Genomic DNA, 22,755 nt, shown 5'->3' with positions numbered 1-22,755 from the left:
ATTGATGAAAATGACAGTTCTGGAAGATTATTCTGCTTATATGGGGAAATGTCTTGTTATAAGTGAAATAATCTGCCAGTGGAACTAGTATTTTTTTAAACAGGTGTATTTATCTTGCTGAAAAGTTACTTGTAAGTTAGTTTTGCCTCATTTCAAGCATGGTAAGCTATTTCCACTAGAAATTAAACAAAAATTCTTGGTATGATTTTGTGTTTTTGCAGTGTTGGGTTGTTTTTAGACCCACATTGAAGTACAAAAACATGTAAAATGTGACATTCAACATTTTTAGCAAATATGAAGAGAGAAAAGTCCGAAGTGTGTGGTCATGACAACCGAGGTCAAATCTTTTCATCTTTTCAAATGTTGACAATTTTTTTATAAAAACAGGCCAAAAACAGATAAAGCTCCTCCCTGATGGAACTACTGAGAGAGAAAATGTCTTTTCTGACCTTGTTAATGTGAAAAGCAGCAGGGTAAGTGGATGAGTCACAGAGTTCAGGTCGAAGCGAATCGGGAGCGTGTGAATAGATTTATCGCCCTTAGATGTAAAACATCTTTCGCTTCCAAACCGACTCGCTACAAACCCCGCGCAGCATAAATCCAAGGCCAATTTGCTCAACATAAATTAATTGCCTCTTGTTTTTGGTTTTTCTTTTTTTAAGCGCCAGATGATTTCCTGGTTCGGGGCGAGGCGACGGATTGATGGCTGCATCCAGTATGCTTAACCGAATCGGCTGTGATGTACGCGCGCGCAGCCCGCGGAGACAAACAGCACACACTCACTAATAAAACATGCTGACAGTGTTTTGGCAACGCCTGAGTCGGCAGGTCTGTGTGACACTTAACTCCAAACACATTCACTGAAAGGGGGAAGCTCTGCGCGAAGGTTTCCCTGAGGCTAACAGGTATTTAGCATCAGGAGCAGAAGAAGAGGCATCACTCCGGCAGACAACAATGATATCGCTTCCTGACACTCTTCCTCCTTTGGGTGTCCCGTTACAATCTCTCTTCCTCTTTCTGCTCTCTCTCTCTATCGTTTATTTATTTTTTTGTTGTCTGTCTGTCTCTCCGTCCTCCCTTGCCCTCCCTCGTTCTATCGCCGTGGAGATGACAGCGTCTGCCACCGGGCTCGCCGCGCGTGAACGTGTAAATTCAATACGTTTCCAGGCTCAGAGTTACACAGTCCCTCAATCCCTGTTTGTCAGTTTTTAAGCTATTTATAGAAAAGGTCATAAAGGATTTAGTGGACAGAGGTCAGACTGCAGCAAAAAACAGAGAGACGGACGGATAGATTGTTTTATGAATGGAGGAATCAACACAGCAGGAGAGAAATTCTTCTCCTCCTGCTCCCTAAAAACCGTCCCATGAACCTCTGCTGCTCTCCATCATTCTGGCAGCGCTGTGGCCGGCCGACGCTAACTGGAGGCTTCGCCGGCATCCCTGCAGCCATGTTGTCCTGCCACACCAAACAGAGCAAGGGAGGAGGGAGGGAGGAGGACGGTAATCTGTCCATCCGATGTGGACAGATGCACAGGAGGAAGAGACGGGAGAGAAAGGCGAGTCGGCCTGCATGTGGATTGATGACTGAAAGAGGAATGCACCGAGGCCGGTCGGCGCTCTAAAGTGAGAACAGCGGTTTTATGGAGTAAAAAGCTGCAGAGCAACGACTTAATAGTCGGACAGAGACAAAGAGCGAGGAAGAGGAGTGGAGATAAAGCCCAGGGAATGCTCTCTCTCCGTTTAATAGGGATTACAGGCCTGATCTGATGCACTTTGCGGGACCCTTCGCTCCGTCATATGGCTCTATATTTAATTATTCTGTGCCTTTAAGAGGTCCGCCGCAGTCGCACACAACCCAGAGCTCCCTGCAATAATCCAAATTCATTTTGAAACTGACACCAGATGGGGGCTGCCAGCCTGGCACCGACTCCTGCTGTTGACTGGTCACTGTGTGTGTGTGTGTGTGTGTGTGTGTGTGTGTGTGTGTGTGTGTGTGTGTGTGTGTGTGTGTGTGTGTGTGCGTGTGTGTGTGTCCAGAAGGCCTGTGCTCACTCTTGGAGAAGCGCGGCGGGTTGTCGTTCACGTCCGACAGGGTGATGCTGACCGTGGTGGTTCCTGAGAGCCCGCCCATCTGGCCCGCCATGTCTTTGGCCTGGATCACGACCTGGTAGTCCTGCTTCACCTCCCGGTCCATGCCGGGCAGCGCCGTCTTGATCAGACCTGGGGATGAAAAAAAAAAACAAAACAGCAGGATTAAATCCAGATTTATCTCCCAAATTAAAAAAACAAACAAACAGGAAACAAAATCAGTTTTACAAACTCAAATAAACTGGTGGGAGTCAAAATGACTAATTTTTGGTTTTGAAGACTTAATTTTCAGAAAATCTGTTTCTTTTACTAATGTACTCATTTTCCATAGATCATCTTAGTATGCTGAGGGCGGCCATCTTGATTCACAGCTTGTATTTATTTAAACCCAACTCTATGACAAAGTTTTAGGGCAAGACTGAGATTTTTTTCTTTTATTTTGGGAATAAAGTCAGAATATTACCAGAATACAGTCGTACAACGATAAATATGAAATAATAGAATAGTAAAGTTTTAAGCCGTAATATTAGAATGAAGTATTAATTTCATGAAAACTCCTACATGACAAAAACTTTAAAAAATTTAATGAGGAATCTTGAGCATCTTGTAGTTAAACAAAACTTTTTGTAGCATGACCCCAATACTTTGTAGTACAACTCACAGAAGCCACTTTTTTAAAAATATCAAATATTTCAAACAAGATTTTTTCCCAGCACTAATTGCAACATTTTTGTTTTACATTTTCAGCTGTTTAAAAATGAGTCAAAAGATCTGCAGCCTTTAAAAAAGTTGTTCCCCTCCTCGCCTGTGGTAGCGCTGCACCAAAAACCACAGAAGAAGACACTGAACTCAACTTCCTCCTTCATGAAATGGAAACAAAAAAGGAGTGGAGTCAGATTTTTGTAGTTGTAGGATTTGTCTGTTATATTTGGTAAACATCCATGAGTCATTTCCCCTGCTAGCGCTAGGCTAACTCATTTGTTTTGGTTATATTTACCCAGAATGCCCTGTGCTATAGTCCGCTTCCTTCGTTTGGAGCGGTTTCCAGTCCGCTTGGCGTTCACACATGCATTCAAACCGCACCAGAGTTTGCTTTGTCAGAGTTTGATTACACATTCACACCGCCCCAAACGAACCAGACCTGGAGTTGGATTAAAGCGGACTAAACATGGCTGCTGTGAACACAAACTGATGATGTGGTGACTGATTGCTCTGGCACCTGACTTTTGGTTGGACTGGACCATGGAAATATCTCCCATCTAATTTTCCTATGAAAATCTGTAGAAATATACAAATAAGCCCTGGTTATGCATGATATGGGTTACAGTAGTACATGCTAGAAATACGACCAGTGGGACACAATGTCAGGATATTGTGTCAGAATCAAATATATATCAATCAATGCTGCAAATTTCAATTAGACCAACTGAAATATTGTACAATTTAGTATATTAAATTACTACAATTAGCTGTTTGTCTAGGAAAACCAATGGAATGGAACCAACTGCAAATTATCCAATTAGAATTGAATTCTAGTCCAGTTTGATTCACACCAAAACATTTCAAAATAACCTAAAACATGATCAGATTACAAACAGTCCAATTCAGCCCAGTTTGTTTCCGTACCAGACTCAGTCATTTTCAATCCAAGTCAATCAAAGTAAATGAAATATAATTTACTAAATTAAAAAAAGGATCAAGTTAAATTCAGCCCAGTTTATTCATTACAACCCAGATGTAATTTAGTAAGACGGTTAAAGTTTCAGTTCATTAACAAAGATGAATATTCACACCTGGTTCGGCTTAATCAGACCTGCACTGATTTGATCGTCTTTATTGATCATAGACAAGCACAAAAATGATTCAGTTCAATTAAAAGAAACACTGAATTGATCCCAGAGGGAAATTAAACATTGTTGTAACTTAAATTATACAAGTTTCTTTTCCCTATTTTGTTTGTTTTTTTATGACTACTAAACAGAATTTTGGCTGCATTCGCACAACAAGTGAGGATGAATGTTTTACTCACAACTAGAAACAGAAAATAGCCTAAAATATAAAGTATCAAACATTAAGCACTTTTTACTTCAGTTCACAAAAACATTTCTCCCTCTTTTTGACTTGTGTGTCTTGAAAACAAATTATTTAATCGCTGTATGCGTTTTAAGCCAAAAAGCGCAATCTTTAATTTTCTCAGAGTGGAAGCGACATCTGAAAGCTTCCAGGATCGTTTATCGTCTCCTCTGTTGATGTTTGCACCATTATAGCGCCAAGGAGTCGCCTGCTCCTTGAAACACCTTCGGCTTGGCGTCGGGACAGAGCGAGGCGGTAATTGGCAGCATGCTGAAAAGGTGTGCGCGACTCCCATCAGGCCCCAAATCCAGGCTGCTGCTAAACGCTTTCATTTGAAGCAAAGAAGCTGGTGGGAGTTCAAACTCAGAACGATGCAAATTAATAAATTTCACCTTGAATAAAGCTAAACTTTCAGGAACTGAGGCTCGAGGAAGAGCAGAATATTATTTAACGCGACAAGTGAAGAGATGGAGGATGTTTTGAATCAACTTTTCTTTAGTTTTCAATGGAAAACAATGAAAACATGCATTTTACCAGGGGGGCAGATACTGGCATTATACCAATGCTGAAAACAGCTAGCATCAGCCTACAGACATACAGAAAAATAACTTACAAGGAGCGACACAATTATGTTAAAAGACGGATAACATCAACTGGTACAGCTGTTAAAAGTGACTAAAATCGGCCTGTGCTGATATAATAAACACTAATCGATATCGATACGTTAAAAAACAGCTAACATCAGCTGATACTGACGTTACAAAGCAACTAAAAATGGCCAGATCGTTAAAAAACGACCATCACTGACCAATTCCAACAGTACAAAACTGCTAACCTGGACCAATTTCAACGTTAAAAATGGCTAACATTCGCTAATGCTGATGTTACACAGCAGCTAATATTGGTCAAATCCTTAAAAAAGGCTAACATCAGTCGATAGATATGGTAAATGACAACTAGCATCGACCAATTCCAAAATCAGCTGATACTAATATGTTAAAAATAACCAACATTGGCCAATACCAATATGTTAAAAAATGGCCAACATCGACTGATAGCAACTCTAAAATACACTAACTAAATGAATTTCACCTACAGCGAAACATTTAAGGTTTCAGTTTGAGCAGAATATGATTTAAAATGACGAGGGAGAAGGCGGAGGATGTTTCAGATCAACTTTTCTTTCGTTTTTATCAGGCGACTTCACTTCCTGCTTCCACCTTTGTCATTCCTTAATGACTACAATACCCAGAGAAGAAGAGGAGGAGTGGGAAACAAATCCTGCTTATAACGCGATGTCCAGGCATGTCTTTGTGAAAGAGGGGATGTCAGCTTACATACCACATGTGGGATAAACCATATTACTGTTAATCCCCTCACTAATCTGCAAATGGCTTTTTTTTCCCTGACTCTTTTGTTTAGACGCGAGCGGGATGCGTTCCAAAGCGCGCAGTAATGATTAAAAGTAGATCTTTAGGACGGCTGATTTGCAGCAAATCCCGTCTCCCCTCCCCGCTCCACCCGGCGGCGGCGGCGGCTTCAGAGGAGGCGAGGCGGGCGGGTTTCTGGGAAAACGAGGCTGGTTTCACTGCGTTCTCTTGTCAGGGATTGTTCTAGTTCAGCTTCTGAATGTTTCTGTTTGCTTGTGTTTTCCTCACAGTGGCGCCTGCAGGCAGCACCCAGTCTGTAGGTGGAGCGGCGCTGGAGCTCAGCTGCTCTGACAGGACGCCACTTTCAGTTTTTACTAAATATTTAGGTGGACCCAATGGAAGAAACTTTAATTTACAAAAATAATCAATAAAAGGTTATCAAAATGGCTCGTTATCTGCTGAAGCATCAGTTTTCTCATAGTTATTTGATCCAAATAAGAGAAGTTTTTGAATTAAGAAAAGGATAAGTAAAAGTAATATTTAATGTAAAAAAAAAACTAAACTTAAAAGTAGAATCAAATTAAAAGACAATTATAAGAATAGTTCAAAAATAAATCTTTTAAAATTAAAAATATGAAAAAAACTGAAATAAAAAAGAAAAATACAAAAATACATTAAAAAAATTCTGGATTTTGGGAGGAAAATCTAAAAGAACAAAAACTAAACTAAAATAATCAAATAAACCAGGACAGTAAATATTAGAAGGAAGAAGAAATAACAAATAAACAAAAATGAAACTAAAGAAAATAAAAGTAAAAAATGAAGGAAAAAGAGGTGAACGAGTGAACCAGTAGATTTTGCCTCCTTTTTACCCCTAATAATAAACAGTTATTAAAGATTTATCAAGTGTTTATGGTCTTATTGTGAAGTTTTAGTGTAAATAATCCTTTAAAACCAGCCAACTGAAGTGAAAGGCGTTAAAGTTTGACCTTTGGAGGCGATGCTGACCTGTTTCCGGATCCACGGAGAAGTACGGCTGGCCCTCCAGGATGCTGTACACCACCTTGGCACTGTTGCCATAGGTGGCGTCGTCTGCGTCCGTGGCCGTCACCTGGATCACCGAGGTGCCTGCGGCGAGAAAACAGCATCAGGACGATGATTCACATGGCGGCTGAAGAATGAGCCTCTGGATAATCAGTCGGGCCGATGCTCCGTCTGATGAGACGTCCGGTCCTCCTCTGAATGTGAATGATCGTTTCTGTCTCTTTACGTTACCAGAAGCAATCTTTATCACGACGCCGTGTATATCCCCACACATGATTGATCTCCACAGCTAATCGATTGGCCCTAATGTAAACATATCTCTGTCTGCAAACCCCAAGACGCCCAGCAACGTTTCCGTGGTTCCAGAAAGTCTGAGAAACAAATACTGAGCCTGGAAAAGTATTCAGCTTCTTCACATTTTGTTGCATTACTGCTCTGAGTTTTAATTTTATTTGGATTTTACTGATCGATATCTGATTATAATATTCTTATTTCGGCTGATACCTGATGTTTACTGACAAAACAGCTAACATGGACTGACATCAATGCAAAAAATATATATCGGCCAATACCGATATATTAAAAAACGGGTACAGATTTGTTATAAAATTATTTAAATTGGGCTATGCTGATAAGATAAAATAAATAACTACAATTAGCCAATATGTTACAGCTAATATTGGCCAATACGGTATGTAAAAAATGACTACAATTGGCTGATCCTGATGTTAAAAAATAAATCTATTGTTGTTACCAATATGTTAAAAAATGACTAAAAATCAGCCAATATTGATATGTTAAAAAATTGCTAGGATTAGTTGGTACAGTATGTCTAAAAACAGCTAACAGTGGCTAATACCAATGTTGAAATAAGGCTAAGATCGGATGATAGCAATGTTTAAAAATGGCGAACATCAACAAAAACCAATGTTAAAAAATGATTAACGTCGGACATTGACAGAAAAAATACATTTTAAAAAATGGTTAATTTCAGCAATACCAAAGTTAAAAATGGCTAACGTTAGCTGATACTAATGTTAACAAATGGCTAACGTTAGCTGATACTAATGTTAACAAATGGCTAACGTTAGCTGATACTAATGTTAACAAATGGCTAACGTTAGCTGATACTAATGTTAACAAATGACTAACGTTAGCTGATACTAATGTTAACAAATGGCTAACGTTAGCTGATACTAATGTTAACAAATGACTAACGTTAGCTGATACTAATGTTAACAAATGGCTAACGTTAGCTGATACTAATGTTAACAAATTACTAACGTTAGCTGATACTAATGTTAACAAATGGCTAACAAAGGCTGATACCAAATGGCTAACATTAGTTGATACCGATATGTTTAAAAATGGCTAACGTCGACCAATATCATTGCTAAAAATTGCTAGCATTGACAGAAACCAATGTTAAAAAAATAACCTACACTAATGTTAATCCCTATAAATCCTCCCTGATTATCCCCCTTACACTTTTCTATGTTTTCTTCATCTCTAGCAGAAACCCTAGCAAACATAGTTTTTGATGTTTAATGTGATAAACTGTAGAAAAGTTAAAGCGGAGCGGTGAGTATTTGTGCCTGGATGGCAGGTGAACATATCCGGTTTCTCTTCCAGAAAGAACAAAGGGAGACCGTTAGCCAAGCGCTAGCTCCCAAACGGCGCCTTGCGGGCCAAGTGTTGCCTCATTACATGCTGAGGGAAATTAATTGAGTAGAAATATTTAATGGCAAAGTGCTATAAATACAGAATTGTGCAACAGAAGAAGAGAGCGACCTGATGGAAGTTTGCTAATTTGATGTGAGCCGAGGCGAAGGGAGACGTTAAAACCAGAACCGTCAAACTGAGGCGCAGCTCGGCGGCGGTTCGGGGAGATTCTCCAGGAAGTTCAGCGAACCCTGATCGCTAATACCTCTGACAATGGAATTAGACTCAAAGAGGCTTTTTTCTGTCACAGATCCACATCAGTCACCTTTAAATCTTTAAGTCAGGAGCGATCACATCACAGGATTTTCTTCTTCTCCTGCTGCTTTTTTCTCTGCCTGTAATCATCAGTGCGCAGGGTTGCCAGGTCTGACAGTTTCCAACCCAAAAAAGACTTAAAATCCCCCCAAAAGTTGATAGCGCCAGATATAGTCATTTTTATCAAATAAGTCCAATCTGAATTTATTAAAGCTTTTGTGCTTTTCTGCCTGTCACAATACTAAATTTCCCCAGTAATTATTGCAATAAACAATAATATTGTTGTTTTGAAACCACTTTCAAGTGGTAATAATGACACAATAATGCAAGAACACTTTCTAAAGATCAATAAACTTTCAAACTTAATGAACATTTAACACTGAAACTGAAAGAAATGTCCAAAATAAATAAATAAAGCAACAAAAATGAGAAATAAAATGAATTATGAAGTCTCTGTAAACAAAACTGTTCTTTAAGCGCACGACACTGCAAAAATACAAAATCTGACCAAGTATTTTTGGCCTAGTTTTTAGCATACACTTGAAATAAAACAAAACTAGCTTATATATAAGCTTTCAGCAACATATAGAAGCTTATTTAAGTCAATAATCCCTTAATATTGATGAAAAAGTACTAGTTCCACTGGCAGACTATTTGAATTATAAAATGGGAAAAACATCTTGCTATAAGTGAAATGATCTGCCAAAGCAACTTATACTTTTTCATCAATACTAAGGAATCATTGACTTAAAACAAGCTCCTATTTGTGGTTGAAAAGTTACTTAAGAATTTGTTTTGTCTTATTTCAAGTGTAGTAAGAAATTTGCACCAGAAACTAAACCAAAAATACTTGGTAAGATTCAGACTGAAGACTTTTGTCATCCAGTTTTTGGTAGAAAGAGAAAAACAATAAATCATGTGGATGGAAATTAATTTATCCTGCGATTAATTGCTCATTACTGGGACAGTGCCGTCTCTTCCTTTCTAAAGAAGGAGCCCAGGTTTGATCAACCTGTGTTCAATGTGACAATGCTGTCTGCTGCAATAAAAGCGAAAGCGAGTGTCACTTTTAAAGGAGCAGCGTCTCGGCGCAGTCACTCGTGAACACATGCTCTGCCATGCGCTGACATCACACCTCGCCTGTTGCCATGGGCACCCGTGCTGCCCTCAGATAAGTGCCGGCCCTCTCTCACTCGGGGTTGCTGAACCGAGTGACAACTGTGTCACATGTCTGACCGCAGTCGCCCCGAGACACTCTTCTTATGTTTTTCATGCTGCTATCGATTGGGAGCCTTTCTGTGTTGTTTATCTATATTCATGAGCCGCTTTTAGAGCCAGAATTAAACTTTCATTCGGAGGAGAGTGACGGTGCGGCTTCAGCAGCCGCAAGGATTAAAATCCACACTTCTCTGCAGTGACACAGCCGACAGTGCTGCTAATTAAATTCAATTAAATTCTGCTTTAATAGACTACAATACTGTGTTTAAAAGATTATCTGCTGCAGCGGCTGTTTAGTCTGGTCTCCTCATCGCTCGTTTAATTAGACGTGCTCTCTTTGTTGAGTTGGCGTCATTATGATGATTGATAAAATCCCACTGATCCGCAGTTTTATAACGTCTGAATCATAATCCTGTTAATGCAGCTCAACCTTCACCTGAGTAAATGTTGATCAATTTAGGTTTTTACGAGTTGGTCGCAGCCAAAAGCTTCTGCAGAGACAAAAAGACCTGCTGGATATCATGACATATTAAATAGGTCTCATGTATGCAAATGCAGTTGTGTGAAATCTGTTTGTTTCGGTTGAGACTATGCTAAAATATGGTAATTTATTCCAACAAATTCAAGTTCATTTCCAGGAAAATTTCTAATACCTGACCGTCCGCTAGACTCGATTTCATTTGGGACCAAAGGTGCAACATTTGTTACATTTTCAGCTGCTGCTGTTTTCCCCTCCTCGCCTGTGGGGGCGCTGCACCAAGAACCACTGAAGAAAGTCACATAAAACGGAAGTTCTTGCAACTTCTTTAGCATCAGATTTTAGTCTTTAGCTAAAGACCATGAGCCTTTTCTCTGTAGTTCACTTCCTGCTTTGGAGCGGTATCTGGCCCACTTGATGTTCACATACGCATTCAAACAGAACCAGAGTTCACTTCAACCAAACCGAGACCGAGGTTTGTAGGTGGACCAGAGTTTACATTTTTCTTTCACATCCAGAATAACAGCTCATCGTTAGAGCTGCAGGAAGTGGACTACAGAGCAGGGCATTCTGGGTAAATGCAACCAAAATAAATGTGTGTGTCTAGCGCTAAAGCTAAAGCACTAAAGACCAAAATGTGTTTTGGTCTTTAGTCAAAGACTAAAGGGAAATCCTACAACCACTAAAATCTGATCCTTCTTAATTTTTGTGTGCATTTTGTGAAGAAAGGAGGTTGAGATCAGTGTCTTCCTCAGAAGTTTTTGTGTTGTTTTGTGTTGTTGGTTCTTGGTGCAGCACCCCCACAGGCGAGGAGGGGAACAAGTTTTTCAAAGGGTTTGGACTGTTTGAAAGCGAAGCGCTGCAGCTGAAAATGCAACAAATGTTGCAACTTTGGTCCCAAATCAAACCGAATCTAGCGAACTGTGAAACCATCTAAACCAGAGGTGTCAAACTTTCAATATTGTGTTTTAGGGCCATTGTAGATAAAAAAAAAAGAGATGGAGTAAATTTCTGCCAAAAAAATTAAAACATTTTTTTGAGAAAAGAAAATTAATATGGTTGAAAAAAATAGAAATTTGCTAGATTAATCTAAAAAAATTCTCTAAAAAAATGGAGATTTCTGAGGCAAAACTCAAAAATTTTAAGCCTCAAATCTCAGAAATGTTCTAGAAGAAACTTTGACATTTCTGAAATTGGAAAGTTGAACATTTGCTACCAACAAAAAAAATTATAAAATTTTGAGATTAATCTCAGAAATCTTCTAGAAAAAAATTTAAAATTTGACTGTTAGAAATTTTGGACTTTTCAATCTTTTTGAAACTTTTTGAAATTCAGAAATGTCCAAGTTTTTCCTTCAAATCTAAATACTTTCGAGTTTATCTGGCAAATTTTTTAACTTTTCAAACTCAGGAATGTCCTTGATTTTTCTAGAAATGTACTCCTCCTCCCTGTTTTTTTCCCATCTCCACCGGTCCTACTCCCCCGCCATACGAACCGGAAGCCCCGAAGTTTTGAGAAACGTACCGACGTCGGACATCTCGGCCACCTGGGCGATGTACGGGTCCTTGGTGAAGCGCGGCTCGTTGTCGTTGATGTCGTGGATCTTGATGATGAACTCGGACTCGCCCTCCAGCGCCTCGTTGGTGAGCCGGTTGACGGCCTTGGCGTGCAGGATGTAGAAGGCCTTCTCCTCGCGGTCCAGCCTCTTGGTGGCGTGGATGTCGCCGGACTTCTCGTCGATCTTGAAGAGCGTCCCGGCGCCTTCGCCGGTGAGGACGTAACGCACGCTACCGTCTCCTCTGTCGCCGTCCGAGTGGAGCTACAAAACGAAGCAAAAACATTTCAAATCGGCAACAACACAAAACATTAAATCTCACCAAGGAGTCTTGGTTTTCTAGCGGTTCAACATTTTATAAGGTATTTTATATCAAAAACCAACACAAAGTGCACATAAATGAAAAATGAAAACAAAAGTAAAACAAAAAGATCATCAATATAAAATTTAGCGCAAATGATTTAATTTAGAAGAAACCTAATTAATAAAGAGAGTAAATTATTCTCATTACAAATGGAGCTGTTGCACAGTGGCGCTCTTAAATGGTGGCCAAAGGGGGCCACCATTTGTCTAGTTTCTAAATCTGTTATAATGAAAAAATACTAAAATAATCACATAAGTTAAAATGAGCTTAATTATTTTTGATTCGGATTATGTGTGGTTTTTATTTACGTTTTGTTTTTAAAACTGTGTTTTATTTTGGATATTTAAAATATCTTCTAGTTCTAGTTGTGTTCTTTACTAAATTAAGGTTTAATAGTCTTTGAAGGGTCAAACTTGCATTTATCATGCCATTATTAAAATATTACTTGAAAACGCTGTTAAAACAACATTATAATATTCCATCTTGTAATATTTGTTATGAGGCTAACTAGTTTAGTGCAAATATGTAATAATTAATAACAGAGAAACTTTTCAGAATGATATAGGAGCTTTTTTAAGTGGATAATTTCTCAATATTAATTAAAAAAATACTTGTTCCTTTGGCAGATTATTTTTCCCATGTTATAGGTGGAACTACAACGTTTTCATTAATATTAAGGTATTATTGTCTTAAAACAAGTTGAAAAGTTACTTGTAAGTTAGTTTTGTCTTTTTCCAAGTGCACTAAGATAGAAACTAGATCAAAAATACGTTTGTTTTTTTGCTGTGCAGCAGTTTGTGTAATGCTCATTTTAATAAATTTCCACTTTGCCGCTTTCTGCTGCTAATTGTTTCAAACTCAGCTTCATGAGAGCTTTCACATTTGCTTAATTTGCTTTTATGAACACCAAGCTGCAGCTTTTTGAGAAGGAAATAAAATTATCACCAGCTGCAAAAAGAAAATATATAATAAAAAATAAAAATAACAGTGAGAGAACTGGCTGACTGCTTGACTGACAGGGAATCTCTGTCAAAAACACATCCCTGCGATGATCACTTTGTACCAGAAACTGTCAGCAGAAAGCACTTTTCAAAGCAGAGTCGCACTTTTCAACGCCGAGCACACAAACATCAACGCTCCGACCAATCTGGGCCTTGGCAAATAAACGCTGACAGCTTTGATCGAGCGTGTTTGGTGTCATTTAACAGATTCGTATCATCTTTAGTAAACTGTCACCGTGTTATGATGACACACGCTTCGTGGCTTCACCTCGCCTCTGTGAAAATCTGCCACCAGAGAAGCTGCGTTCGCTGCGGCGGCGGCGACTGTTGCACTCGTGTCGTCACGATCTCCGTCGTGGAGGTTTTCACAACGCTGCCGTCGCTGAAAAAGCAGCCTACGCAAAACCAAAACCGGAAAGCAAACGCACTCTGACGGTTGAAAAACTTCAATAAGTCATTATAAGACAATAGATATCTGTTGTTGAGCTCAGACACTGCAAAAACAGAAAAGCTTACCAAGTATTATGTCTGGTTTCGAACACAAATATCTTCATAAACTTGAACAAAGACAAAACTAACTTCAACGTAGCCGTTCAGTTAATTATAGAAGGTTTTATGTCAATATTAGCAATAACTTTTTACTGTAAATGAAATAATCTACTAGTAGATTTTAGTTCTTATTAAGGAATTATTGATTAATACATTAATGAATTAATAATTAGATTAAATCACAAATTTTTTGACTTTTTAAATGAAATTACTTTGTTTTTCAGTTTTCCTTTTCATTTGACATTTTGTGTCAGTTTATCCCAATAAAACACGATAAAGTAATGTGATAAAACGATGAACCGCTGCTTCTGCCTCTCCACATGAACAGCAGCTTAGCATGCGCTGACATTTTAATTCCTCCACCAAATCCCCCTTAACATATTTATCTCAGAGAACTCATCAAAAGCTCGTCCAGCCCCCTTTTCCTCCTCCTTCGCCCGCTTCAGTAATCATGAATATGATCATTATAACTTCACGGAGGGTCAAAATGTTTGCAGACACAATGAACCAAAGAGACGGTTCGATTGCAGCGTCTCTTCCCGGTTTTCAGCGTGACTTTCTGCCGTTTCTGGCCCAAACTGAGGACAGATCGAGGGTGGATGTTCTTGCGTGGTGTTTGGGTCACGTGGGAATCAAAGTCTCCCCGTCTCATCATATATTAAAAAGCTTTTCATCGCAGGTGCTGGGAGGCTTTACTAATTCATGGAGTTTTATCGGGCCTGGCACACGCGAGGCCAACAGCTTTCTGGATTAGAGTATTTAACACTGTTTTGTTCGGCTGCCTAACCGTCCTCAGCCGAGCGCGTCGCAGAGTTTCACCACGTTTGGATTAGGATCTCGACTGTTTCATTCACCGTCGCTTTGAATCCTGGTCAAAGAGACGCTTCTCTCTGCACAAACACTCAATCCTTCGGGTGGAAGAAGGCAAAACTGACTTATAGATAACTTTTCAGCAAGAAATAAATATTTTCCACTGACATGATTTATTGTTTTTCTGTTTTCTCTCTTTCTACCCAAACTGGTCTTCAGTTTTTTTGTTTCCAGAGACTTCATGAATCATTTTATTTGTCGTTTTGTTGATTTATTTTGGGTATTTGAAATGTCTTCCAGCTCCAGTTGTTAAATTAGAGTTTATTGATCTTTGAGGATGTGTTCTTGCTTTATTATTATATTACTTGAAAATGGTCTCAAAACGACTATATTATGAGTTACGGTGAAACTTCTGGGATAATTTATCATCCAAAATACAGTTTTCTGAATAAACTTCCAGAAAACTGCAAAACAGCTGAAACACTGAGTTCCTGTAAATCTAGACTAAGAACTCACCTGTTCAGGAACATAATCAGTGAAACATTAATCAATAATCTGATGTGTAACGACGGTGCTCGACAAAATGTAATGACTTTTTATTTTGTGTTTTATGATGTAATGAACTTTGAACTGTCTTTTTGCTGAAATGTGATAATTTAAATGTCGTATATGACAGGCCTAAACATGGGAGCTTGTTTTGGGTCAATAATTCCTTAATATGGATGAAAAGAACCGGCAGATTATTTCACTTATGGGAAAAATGTCTTGTTATAAGTGAATTAAACTACCAATTTAACAAGCGCTTTTTCGTCAATATTAATGAATTAGTGAATTAAAACGAGTTTATATAAGTAAGTTAGTTTAATATCATTTGAAGTGTAATAAGAAATTTGGACCAGAAATACTTGGTAGGATTGTATTTTTTGCAGCGGGAGAATATTCTGCTTCCAAACACAGACTCGGTCGGCTGAAAACAATCCACTTCAACTTTATTATCTTCCTCCCTCTGTTATAGCTGCAATGTCCTTTTCTATGATTGTCTATCAAGCTGCCTATCTCTGCCTGCACGACTGTTCGGTTAATAACCATCGAGTCGTCTCCTTTGGGCTGAGATGTGAGATAGACAGTGTTACACGCGCCGTGTCGGCTGTCATTTCTATGGAAACAGAGAGATCTTGAGGTTTTGAAGAGTTCCTCCTCATCCTCTGTGAAAGATATTACAAGACAGTTCAGAGGATCGAACTCCAACGCCTGCTGCTGTGACCCCGTCCCTCCCAGCTGCCCACCTTGCCGGTGAGAAAAATTTACCGCTGGCCTTCTCCTCAAATTAAGAGGAGGAAGAAGAAAAAAAACTTATGTGGAAATCAATGTGGCAGCCCAATGTGCATTCACAATGGCCCTTTGATCAATTTATATTGAAAATACAATTAAACTGTCACAGGGGGAGAAAAGAAAGCCACATGTGCTTTCAGTGTGGTCACCAAAAGGGCCCGGCACATCAATAGCCTGCTTTTTCTCCTTTGCCCCCCTATGGTCCCAAATTGTTGTAAAAAAAAGGCAGAGAACATGACGCTATATCCATTAGCACTGGGGGTTTTAGTCTTTTCAAGACAGGGAGACGGTAAAAAGAAAGCACCATCTCATTAGGTCACCGTGTCGATAATAAAACTTTCATTTTAGAAGAAAGGAGAGGATGAGGAGAAGACTGCAGCTAGCAGGGTGCTAGCAAAAGTTAGCGCATCTTAGCTTAGAAAAATTAAATAAATAAGAGCGCATTAGTTTTCCTTGGAGCATTATAGCTTAGAGAATAATCACTAATCAACGTTTTGTTAGTTTACCTTAGAATAAAAAGTTTTCTAGCTAACATATTTTCACAGTTTTAGCGAGAAGCTAGCAGCTGTTTAGGTTTGCTAGCTGTGCAAAATCTAATATTGACGACGGCTTATTTGGCGCAGTGGTAGAAAAAGAGGCATAAATGAACGAGATTAGTTTCAGAAATTTTCTAGAAAAAAATTATTTAACAGGTTGAAAATTTTCTTAGAAATTTTCTAAAAACAAATGTTAGCTTTACTAACTTAGAAATTCTCATGTTGTTTCCAGTAAATTTCTGAGATTAATCTCAACATTTTTGAGTTTTTTTGGCTACACTGCCAAAAAAATATTAGTGGAGAAAGTGAAACATGGAGAAAACTCAGCAACTACTTACCTTTTCACATTTAATGCATAATAACTTGGCACACAGTTCACTAGCTTACCAAATAAAAAGACTGAATCTAGTGAATGGCTAGCTTAGCTTTGTGTATATAAACTTAAGTAAAAAGAGGTTAGCAGCTAGTTAGCATATTTAAGGTTAGCACATTTTAGCTTTAAGACAAAGAAAGAAAGTTCAATAAAACTGCTTGCTGCTGGCTAGCTTTAACTTCTAACATTACAGTAAAAAGTTCATTAAGTAGTGTTATTTTTACAGTAGAAAATCAAGACAGGGAGAATTAAGCTAGCAGCTGCTTAGCTTTACTAACTTTGCAAAGTCTAATATTAGAGGAAAAAGTAAAATACAGAAACAACTTTAAATCTTTAATGCATCCTAACTTGTCAAATAACTAATTAGGTTAAAAAAAGAAAGAATACTGAATCTAGTGACTGGTTAGCTTAGCTTTAAATATACCAGCAGCTAGTCAGCATATTGTAAGCTAAAGTAAGAAAGGTCAATAATGCTACCAGCAGCTGGCTAGCTTAGCATATTCTTAGCCTATATAACTACAGTAAAAATTGCCTTCAGTAGCATAATTTTACAGAATTAGCTTAGAGACTCAATAGTCCCTTAATATTGATGAAAAAGTTACAGTTCCACTGGCAGATTACCTCACAAGACAGTTTTCCCATGTTATAAGTGAAATATTATGTAATTTGTATTAATACTTTTTATCAATATTCAAGAATTATTTACTTAAAATAAGCTCCTATATCCTGCTTAATAGTTACTGTAAGTAAATTTGCCTTATTTCAAGTGTACTGACATTTAATAGACTAAAGATTTTGTGTTTTTGTTTCTTTTTGTGCTCATCTAAAGATGCAATTACCAAAACCACCCATAATTTAATAGGTGCTGATTCAACTTCTATGAGTAAAATGACCTTTTTGGGGGAATAAATTTTAATAATTTTATGTTTTTAACTCAAAAGTTGAGGTCAGAGGATTTGGTATTGAGTTGTATCAATTCAAATTTATGTCACGAATCGTGAACCGTCGTTCTTTTTAGAGAATACTTGGAGCATTTGCAATTGCAAACAGGTGTTTACCTTCTGAGAAAATGAGAGGTATTATTTCTCCTGGTTTGCATTTCTTTCACAGCAAAAACATTCATATCTCTTCCCACATGCTTCACCCTCCAGTCTGAAGAGGGCTGAAGAGTGAAGTGGTGCTCATCAGACATCTGCGCGTGAGAACTTATCAGGGAGCCGTCTTTGTTTGTGAAATTAATCAGCTCTGAGTGCAGCAAATGTTAGCGCAGGCTCGATCTGGCCACCATTTGTGCTTCACTCGAGTTCGGCCAAAAGAGATGGCACTGGAAACGGCCTGCTTAGGGCAATTAGCCAGTTAGCCTTTAAGGCCGCGTGTCGAGAACTGGCTGCCTTTGTCGTAGCCAGATGGTAGCCTCAGACCGAGCACAAAAATAGCCCCCGTCGAATAACGACTGCTGACGTGGAAACAACGCCAGGTCGAAGGTGAAATGTCAGTTAGCACATTTCTGTCTCCCCCAGGAGGTTTAGCATCCTTTGTTTTTGTGTCGCGTCTGACTGTAGAAGCAGTTTGAGCGCGGTCCTGAACCAAAGCATATGCAAACAGCAGAAGGTCCTCCAGTCACACAAGGAGCTACGAGAGCTTTTGATGCAAATGAAGCGATCCCACCGCGAAGCGCGGGCCACGTTAAGCACTTATGTTGCTTTAGGCTGAAGTTTCATAACACCAAAGTCTAATCAGAAACAGCTGGTTAGTGTTTGTGGAAAGATGCATTTATTAAAGGTGGCCCGTCATGCTTCCTTGAACAGGTTAGAATAGAACGACGGTCTATACAAAACATTTTTACACAAAATCATTAATGAGCTGCTGATTTAAATGAGAATAAGCTGCTGGTGCTGCCCACGCCCTCCAATTACACTCACACGTGAAAATGGCTGCAAACAGGTGAGCAATTATACAATCGTACATCTTTGAAAAGCATTAGTAGAGCCTCCTGCACACCCAACCAGAATACAGCAAGTGGTTTCTGGATGGTAAGTCAACAACAAAAGACTTGTCTTTTCCAGCAGCCTTTGTAAAATCAGCCGACCAGACGAACTGGAGCTAAGCTCGGGGTTGCTAGGCAACGAGCTGGAGCTAAGCTCGGGTTGCTAGGTAACGAGCTGGAGCTAAGCTCGGGTTGCTAGGTAACGAGCTGGAGCTAAGCTCGGGTTGCTAGGTAACGAGCTGGAGCTAAGCTCAGGTTGCTAGGTAACGAGCTGGAGCTAAGCTCAGGTTGCTAGGTAATGAGCTGGAGCTCGGGTTGCTAGGTAGTGAGCTGGAGCTCGGGTTGCTAGGTAACAGTGCAGTGTCCGTAAAATGTGACTCAACATTCAGAAAGTATTTGAAACGGCTCATTTTCCATAAATTTTGCCAAAATATGACTCCGTCATTTGTTTTTAGCACTTGGACTGTTTTCAGAAGCAGTAGTGACCCAAGTGGACGAACAATAACAAACAAAATGTGAATTTTGCATAATAAAGTGAGAACTTTGAATGCATAAGTGCGGGAGCTTTGCTCGGGTCTCGTTTTCCAGACACCAAAACACATTAACCTACTGCCAAAAAGCAGCCAGGTGTTTTTTAAGCATTTGAACTGATTTTAGAAGCAGTAGAAACCCAAATGGGGGTTCAAACAACAAAATACAAAATGTAAATTTTATATGCCAGATCCCCTTTACGTCCTGCTCAGTATATTTTACATTATTGTCCCTTTATTTATGGTTCCATAAAGTACGCAGGCACAGAAACTTCACCAGTTTGGACATCTGTCATGTAATCTGTGCAAAAGCAAATATTAAAGTTTTTCCCCACATTGAAAACGATGCAAAACCAATAATAAGAACTGAACTACAACCTGGGGGAAATTTGCCTACATTTACATAAACCTGCCATCAACCTCTGTTTTCATTTGTCAGGCAAAACATCCAGTAATGAATTAGCTAAATACAACTCCACTTAGTCATTAGTTACTAATCGCGTTTCGCAGTTGCTGTTGGTTTTTGTCAGAGAAAAACTTACATCCACACTGTTGACCAGACTGCAAAAACACAAAATCTTACCAGATATTTTGGTCTAGTTTATATGCAAATATCTTAGTGCACTTGAAATAAGACAAAACAAATTACTACAGTTTGTTTTACGCCCATAATTCCTTAATATTGACAGAAAATTTTAATTTCACTAAAACTTGAAGGAATTACTGACAAAAACAAACTCCTATAAAGTTACTTCTAAGTTAGTTTTGTCTTATTTCAAGCGTACCAAGATATTCACACGCGAAACTAAACCAAAAATATGTAAGATTTTGTGTTTTTGTAGTGTATTAATTAAACTAGATGAAAACTGAATTAAAATATATTGACGGAGTTTTAGGGGAATACTAATAAAAAAGAAAAAGTAGAATTATGAGAATAAAGTCATAATATTAAGAGATCAAAGTGGTAAGATCAGATTTATGGCTTTATTCTAATAGTTTTGCTTTTTGTTTTCTTAGCATGGCCTAATTCTCTGTCGTAAAAATGCTTTTTTGACAAAAGTCAAAAAAGTTTCGCGCAACTTAGTGAGATTTTATCCGTTTACTTTTATTTCTCAACCTTTCACAGAAATGCTAAACTTATTTTCTTTTGTTTTTAATTGCCGTTCTTTTAATTGTTCAGACACGTGTTAGCGGAAAACCTTAAGCGAACTGTGAACAAATCCGCCTCAGAAACAGGTGAAATCACGGCGATAAATACCGGATCTGCTGCCGTTTCCCACCCAAACTCCTCCTCAGACAGCCGTTACCGCGGAAACCGCCCCGCTCAGAAACGTATCGGCTAATCAACAATCACCGCCAGGTCGCCGCCGCAGGCCGCCATGTTGCATCGGGTCGCAAACTCCTTGCCTCTCTGCAAGGTGAGCGGCTGATAATGAGGGACGCACGAACACAAAACAACAACAAAAATCACAAACAAGCCCCTTCCCTCAGGTTCCCTGAGTCACGCAGGACGAGGAGACGCGGCGCGTCTGCGCTCATCAACCTCTCTTTGTCTTTCCTGTGAGTTCTGAGCGATAGCTGCAGGCTGCTGTTTGCATGTTGCACCGGTGTTTGTTTGTTTGCATGCAGAGCGCGCAGCTCTCTTTGCGAGGGACTGTGTAGAGCAGTCTACCCAGCAGGCCCAGAACCACTGGGGCCTATCAGAGGCTGTAAATACTTTATGAGATATGATAGTGCAGCACAAACACTCCTCAACCACAGGCCATTAACCGTTTTCAGTGGATATGTGCCCTTTGGTAAAGTAAGAAATAATGAAATAAACAAACACTCCCTCCCCCCGGTGACAGCGCGGCTCCTCTGAGAACGCCGCGCGGCTCGACTGCTAATGAGAGCCGCAGTTCGCTTCCTCTGCTTCACCTAAATTAAATAAAAAACTCATCGGCTAATAAAGCAAGATTACCAGCGACTAACTCCTAAAATCACCTAGAGTCTCTTTAAATCCTGCAGGCAGGGCCGTGACTAGGTTCTGCTTTACGGGGGCCAAGAAGGGAACCGCAGCCTTAGACCGGATCAAAATTTCCACAAATATTCAGACTGGGAAACAGTTTTTGTCCAATTTCTAGTGCAGATATCTTAGTATACTTAAATAAGACAAAACAAGCTTACAAGTAACTTTTCAGAAATAGATTTGATTGATTTAGATCAATAATCTCTTAATATTGATTACTGGACATAAACATTTTCATCAATATTTGTGTAATATAAGCTCCTAAATCTTCTGGAAAGTTGGTTGAAAGTTAGTACTGAGATATTTGTACTTGAAACTAGACAAAAATACTTTTGTGTTTTTTGCAGTGCATCTATTTGCATGTATTATCTATTGTCACATTACGAAATAAAAAAGAAACAATAAAAAACGGAATAATTGCAGTTGTAAAAGGACAAAAGGAGCATTTCAAAGTGCTGGATAAATTGTTCTGCAGGCTGAAGCCACGCCTCTTCCTGCAAGTCCTGATCGAATTGCCCAAATTCCTTCTTTCTTTCCCAAATGTCTTTGTTAAGCTTGTTCAGAACAAGATTGAAATTTCATCTGTTAGCACTTCACAACTCTATAAAGAAACGGCAGAAAGAAGGGAGAGGCCGCAGACAAGAGGCAGGATGCTGTAATTCAAGTGCGGTTTCATCATTCAGTCTAACTCAAAGTGTCAAGAGCTGCCCTCTTGTTCATAATAACCTGCCATTGTGTTGTTTCCAGCTCGTTTTTCGGCACAAACAAAGCCCGTTTTTGTCCCGCGCCGCGTCCCCCTCGTCGATGTGATGTCACTCGCTGTGACAAAAGCCGCTTTCCTTTGTGCTCCCCCAGATTTTCCTCTCAGAAAGCGCCGGCCTCCCTCTACCTGAGGACGCAGATGCGCTCAAGTTGGAAGCCGCTCTTCCTCTTTAAGAGCCCACCACCCGCACTTTATCTGGCAATTAACGAACTGTAATTGCAATCAGAAAAGATGCAATCCTGCGGTAAAACTGGATACTGGAGCAGACAATGAGGGGAAGCATCCAGCTGCACGCACTCAGAGAAAAACGCAAGTGCCGGAGTCTTGATTAAGTATGCGGCTGGAAGGTTGGTGCTTAAGTGGAGATGGCCTCTCAGGCCGCGGCCTCTGGCTCTCTAAATGTACACCACACTCTGATAATCCATTCTTCTTCTGCTATTAGTCGCTTTACGAGCTCAAAGGACGAGTGGCACATCAATCACCGGCCTCCAAAGACAAAGTGGTTTGATCAAGCTTTGTATTTACATTTGATCTCCTCTCACTCAGTTTCTTTTTTTGTGGCTATAATCCTTTTTGTCCAGGACTGAAAGTCAACCTTTAGCCGGGGAGGACGTATGTTGCAGAATCTCATTTGGTTGGATGACTCTATCCTCCGCAGAGACGCGATTGGAATGCAAAGCGCCGAGTCCATTCAACTCC

At 39.4% G+C, this 22,755-nt stretch overlaps 1 protein-coding gene across 1 annotated transcript in view; it reads right to left on the bottom strand.

Moving 5' to 3' along the window:
- cdh6 (cadherin 6) overlaps window positions 1-22,755 on the bottom strand; it is an 86,428-nt gene that overhangs the window by 26,867 nt on the left and 36,806 nt on the right. The window contains exons 3-5 of the mRNA XM_015000124.2: window positions 11,773-12,067; window positions 6,540-6,659; window positions 2,053-2,220 (exon numbers count right to left, since the gene is read on the bottom strand). Coding sequence (XP_014855610.2) covers window positions 2,053-2,220; window positions 6,540-6,659; window positions 11,773-12,067 — 583 coding nt within the window. The remainder of the gene's footprint in view (window positions 1-2,052; window positions 2,221-6,539; window positions 6,660-11,772; window positions 12,068-22,755) is intronic.

Source organism: Poecilia mexicana, unplaced genomic scaffold, assembly GCF_051168715.1.
Source record: "Poecilia mexicana isolate PSO_F unplaced genomic scaffold, ASM5116871v1 scaffold_20, whole genome shotgun sequence".
Lineage (NCBI taxonomy): Eukaryota > Metazoa > Chordata > Actinopteri > Cyprinodontiformes > Poeciliidae > Poecilia > Poecilia mexicana.
This window is presented reverse-complemented; position numbering and strand designations above follow the sequence as displayed.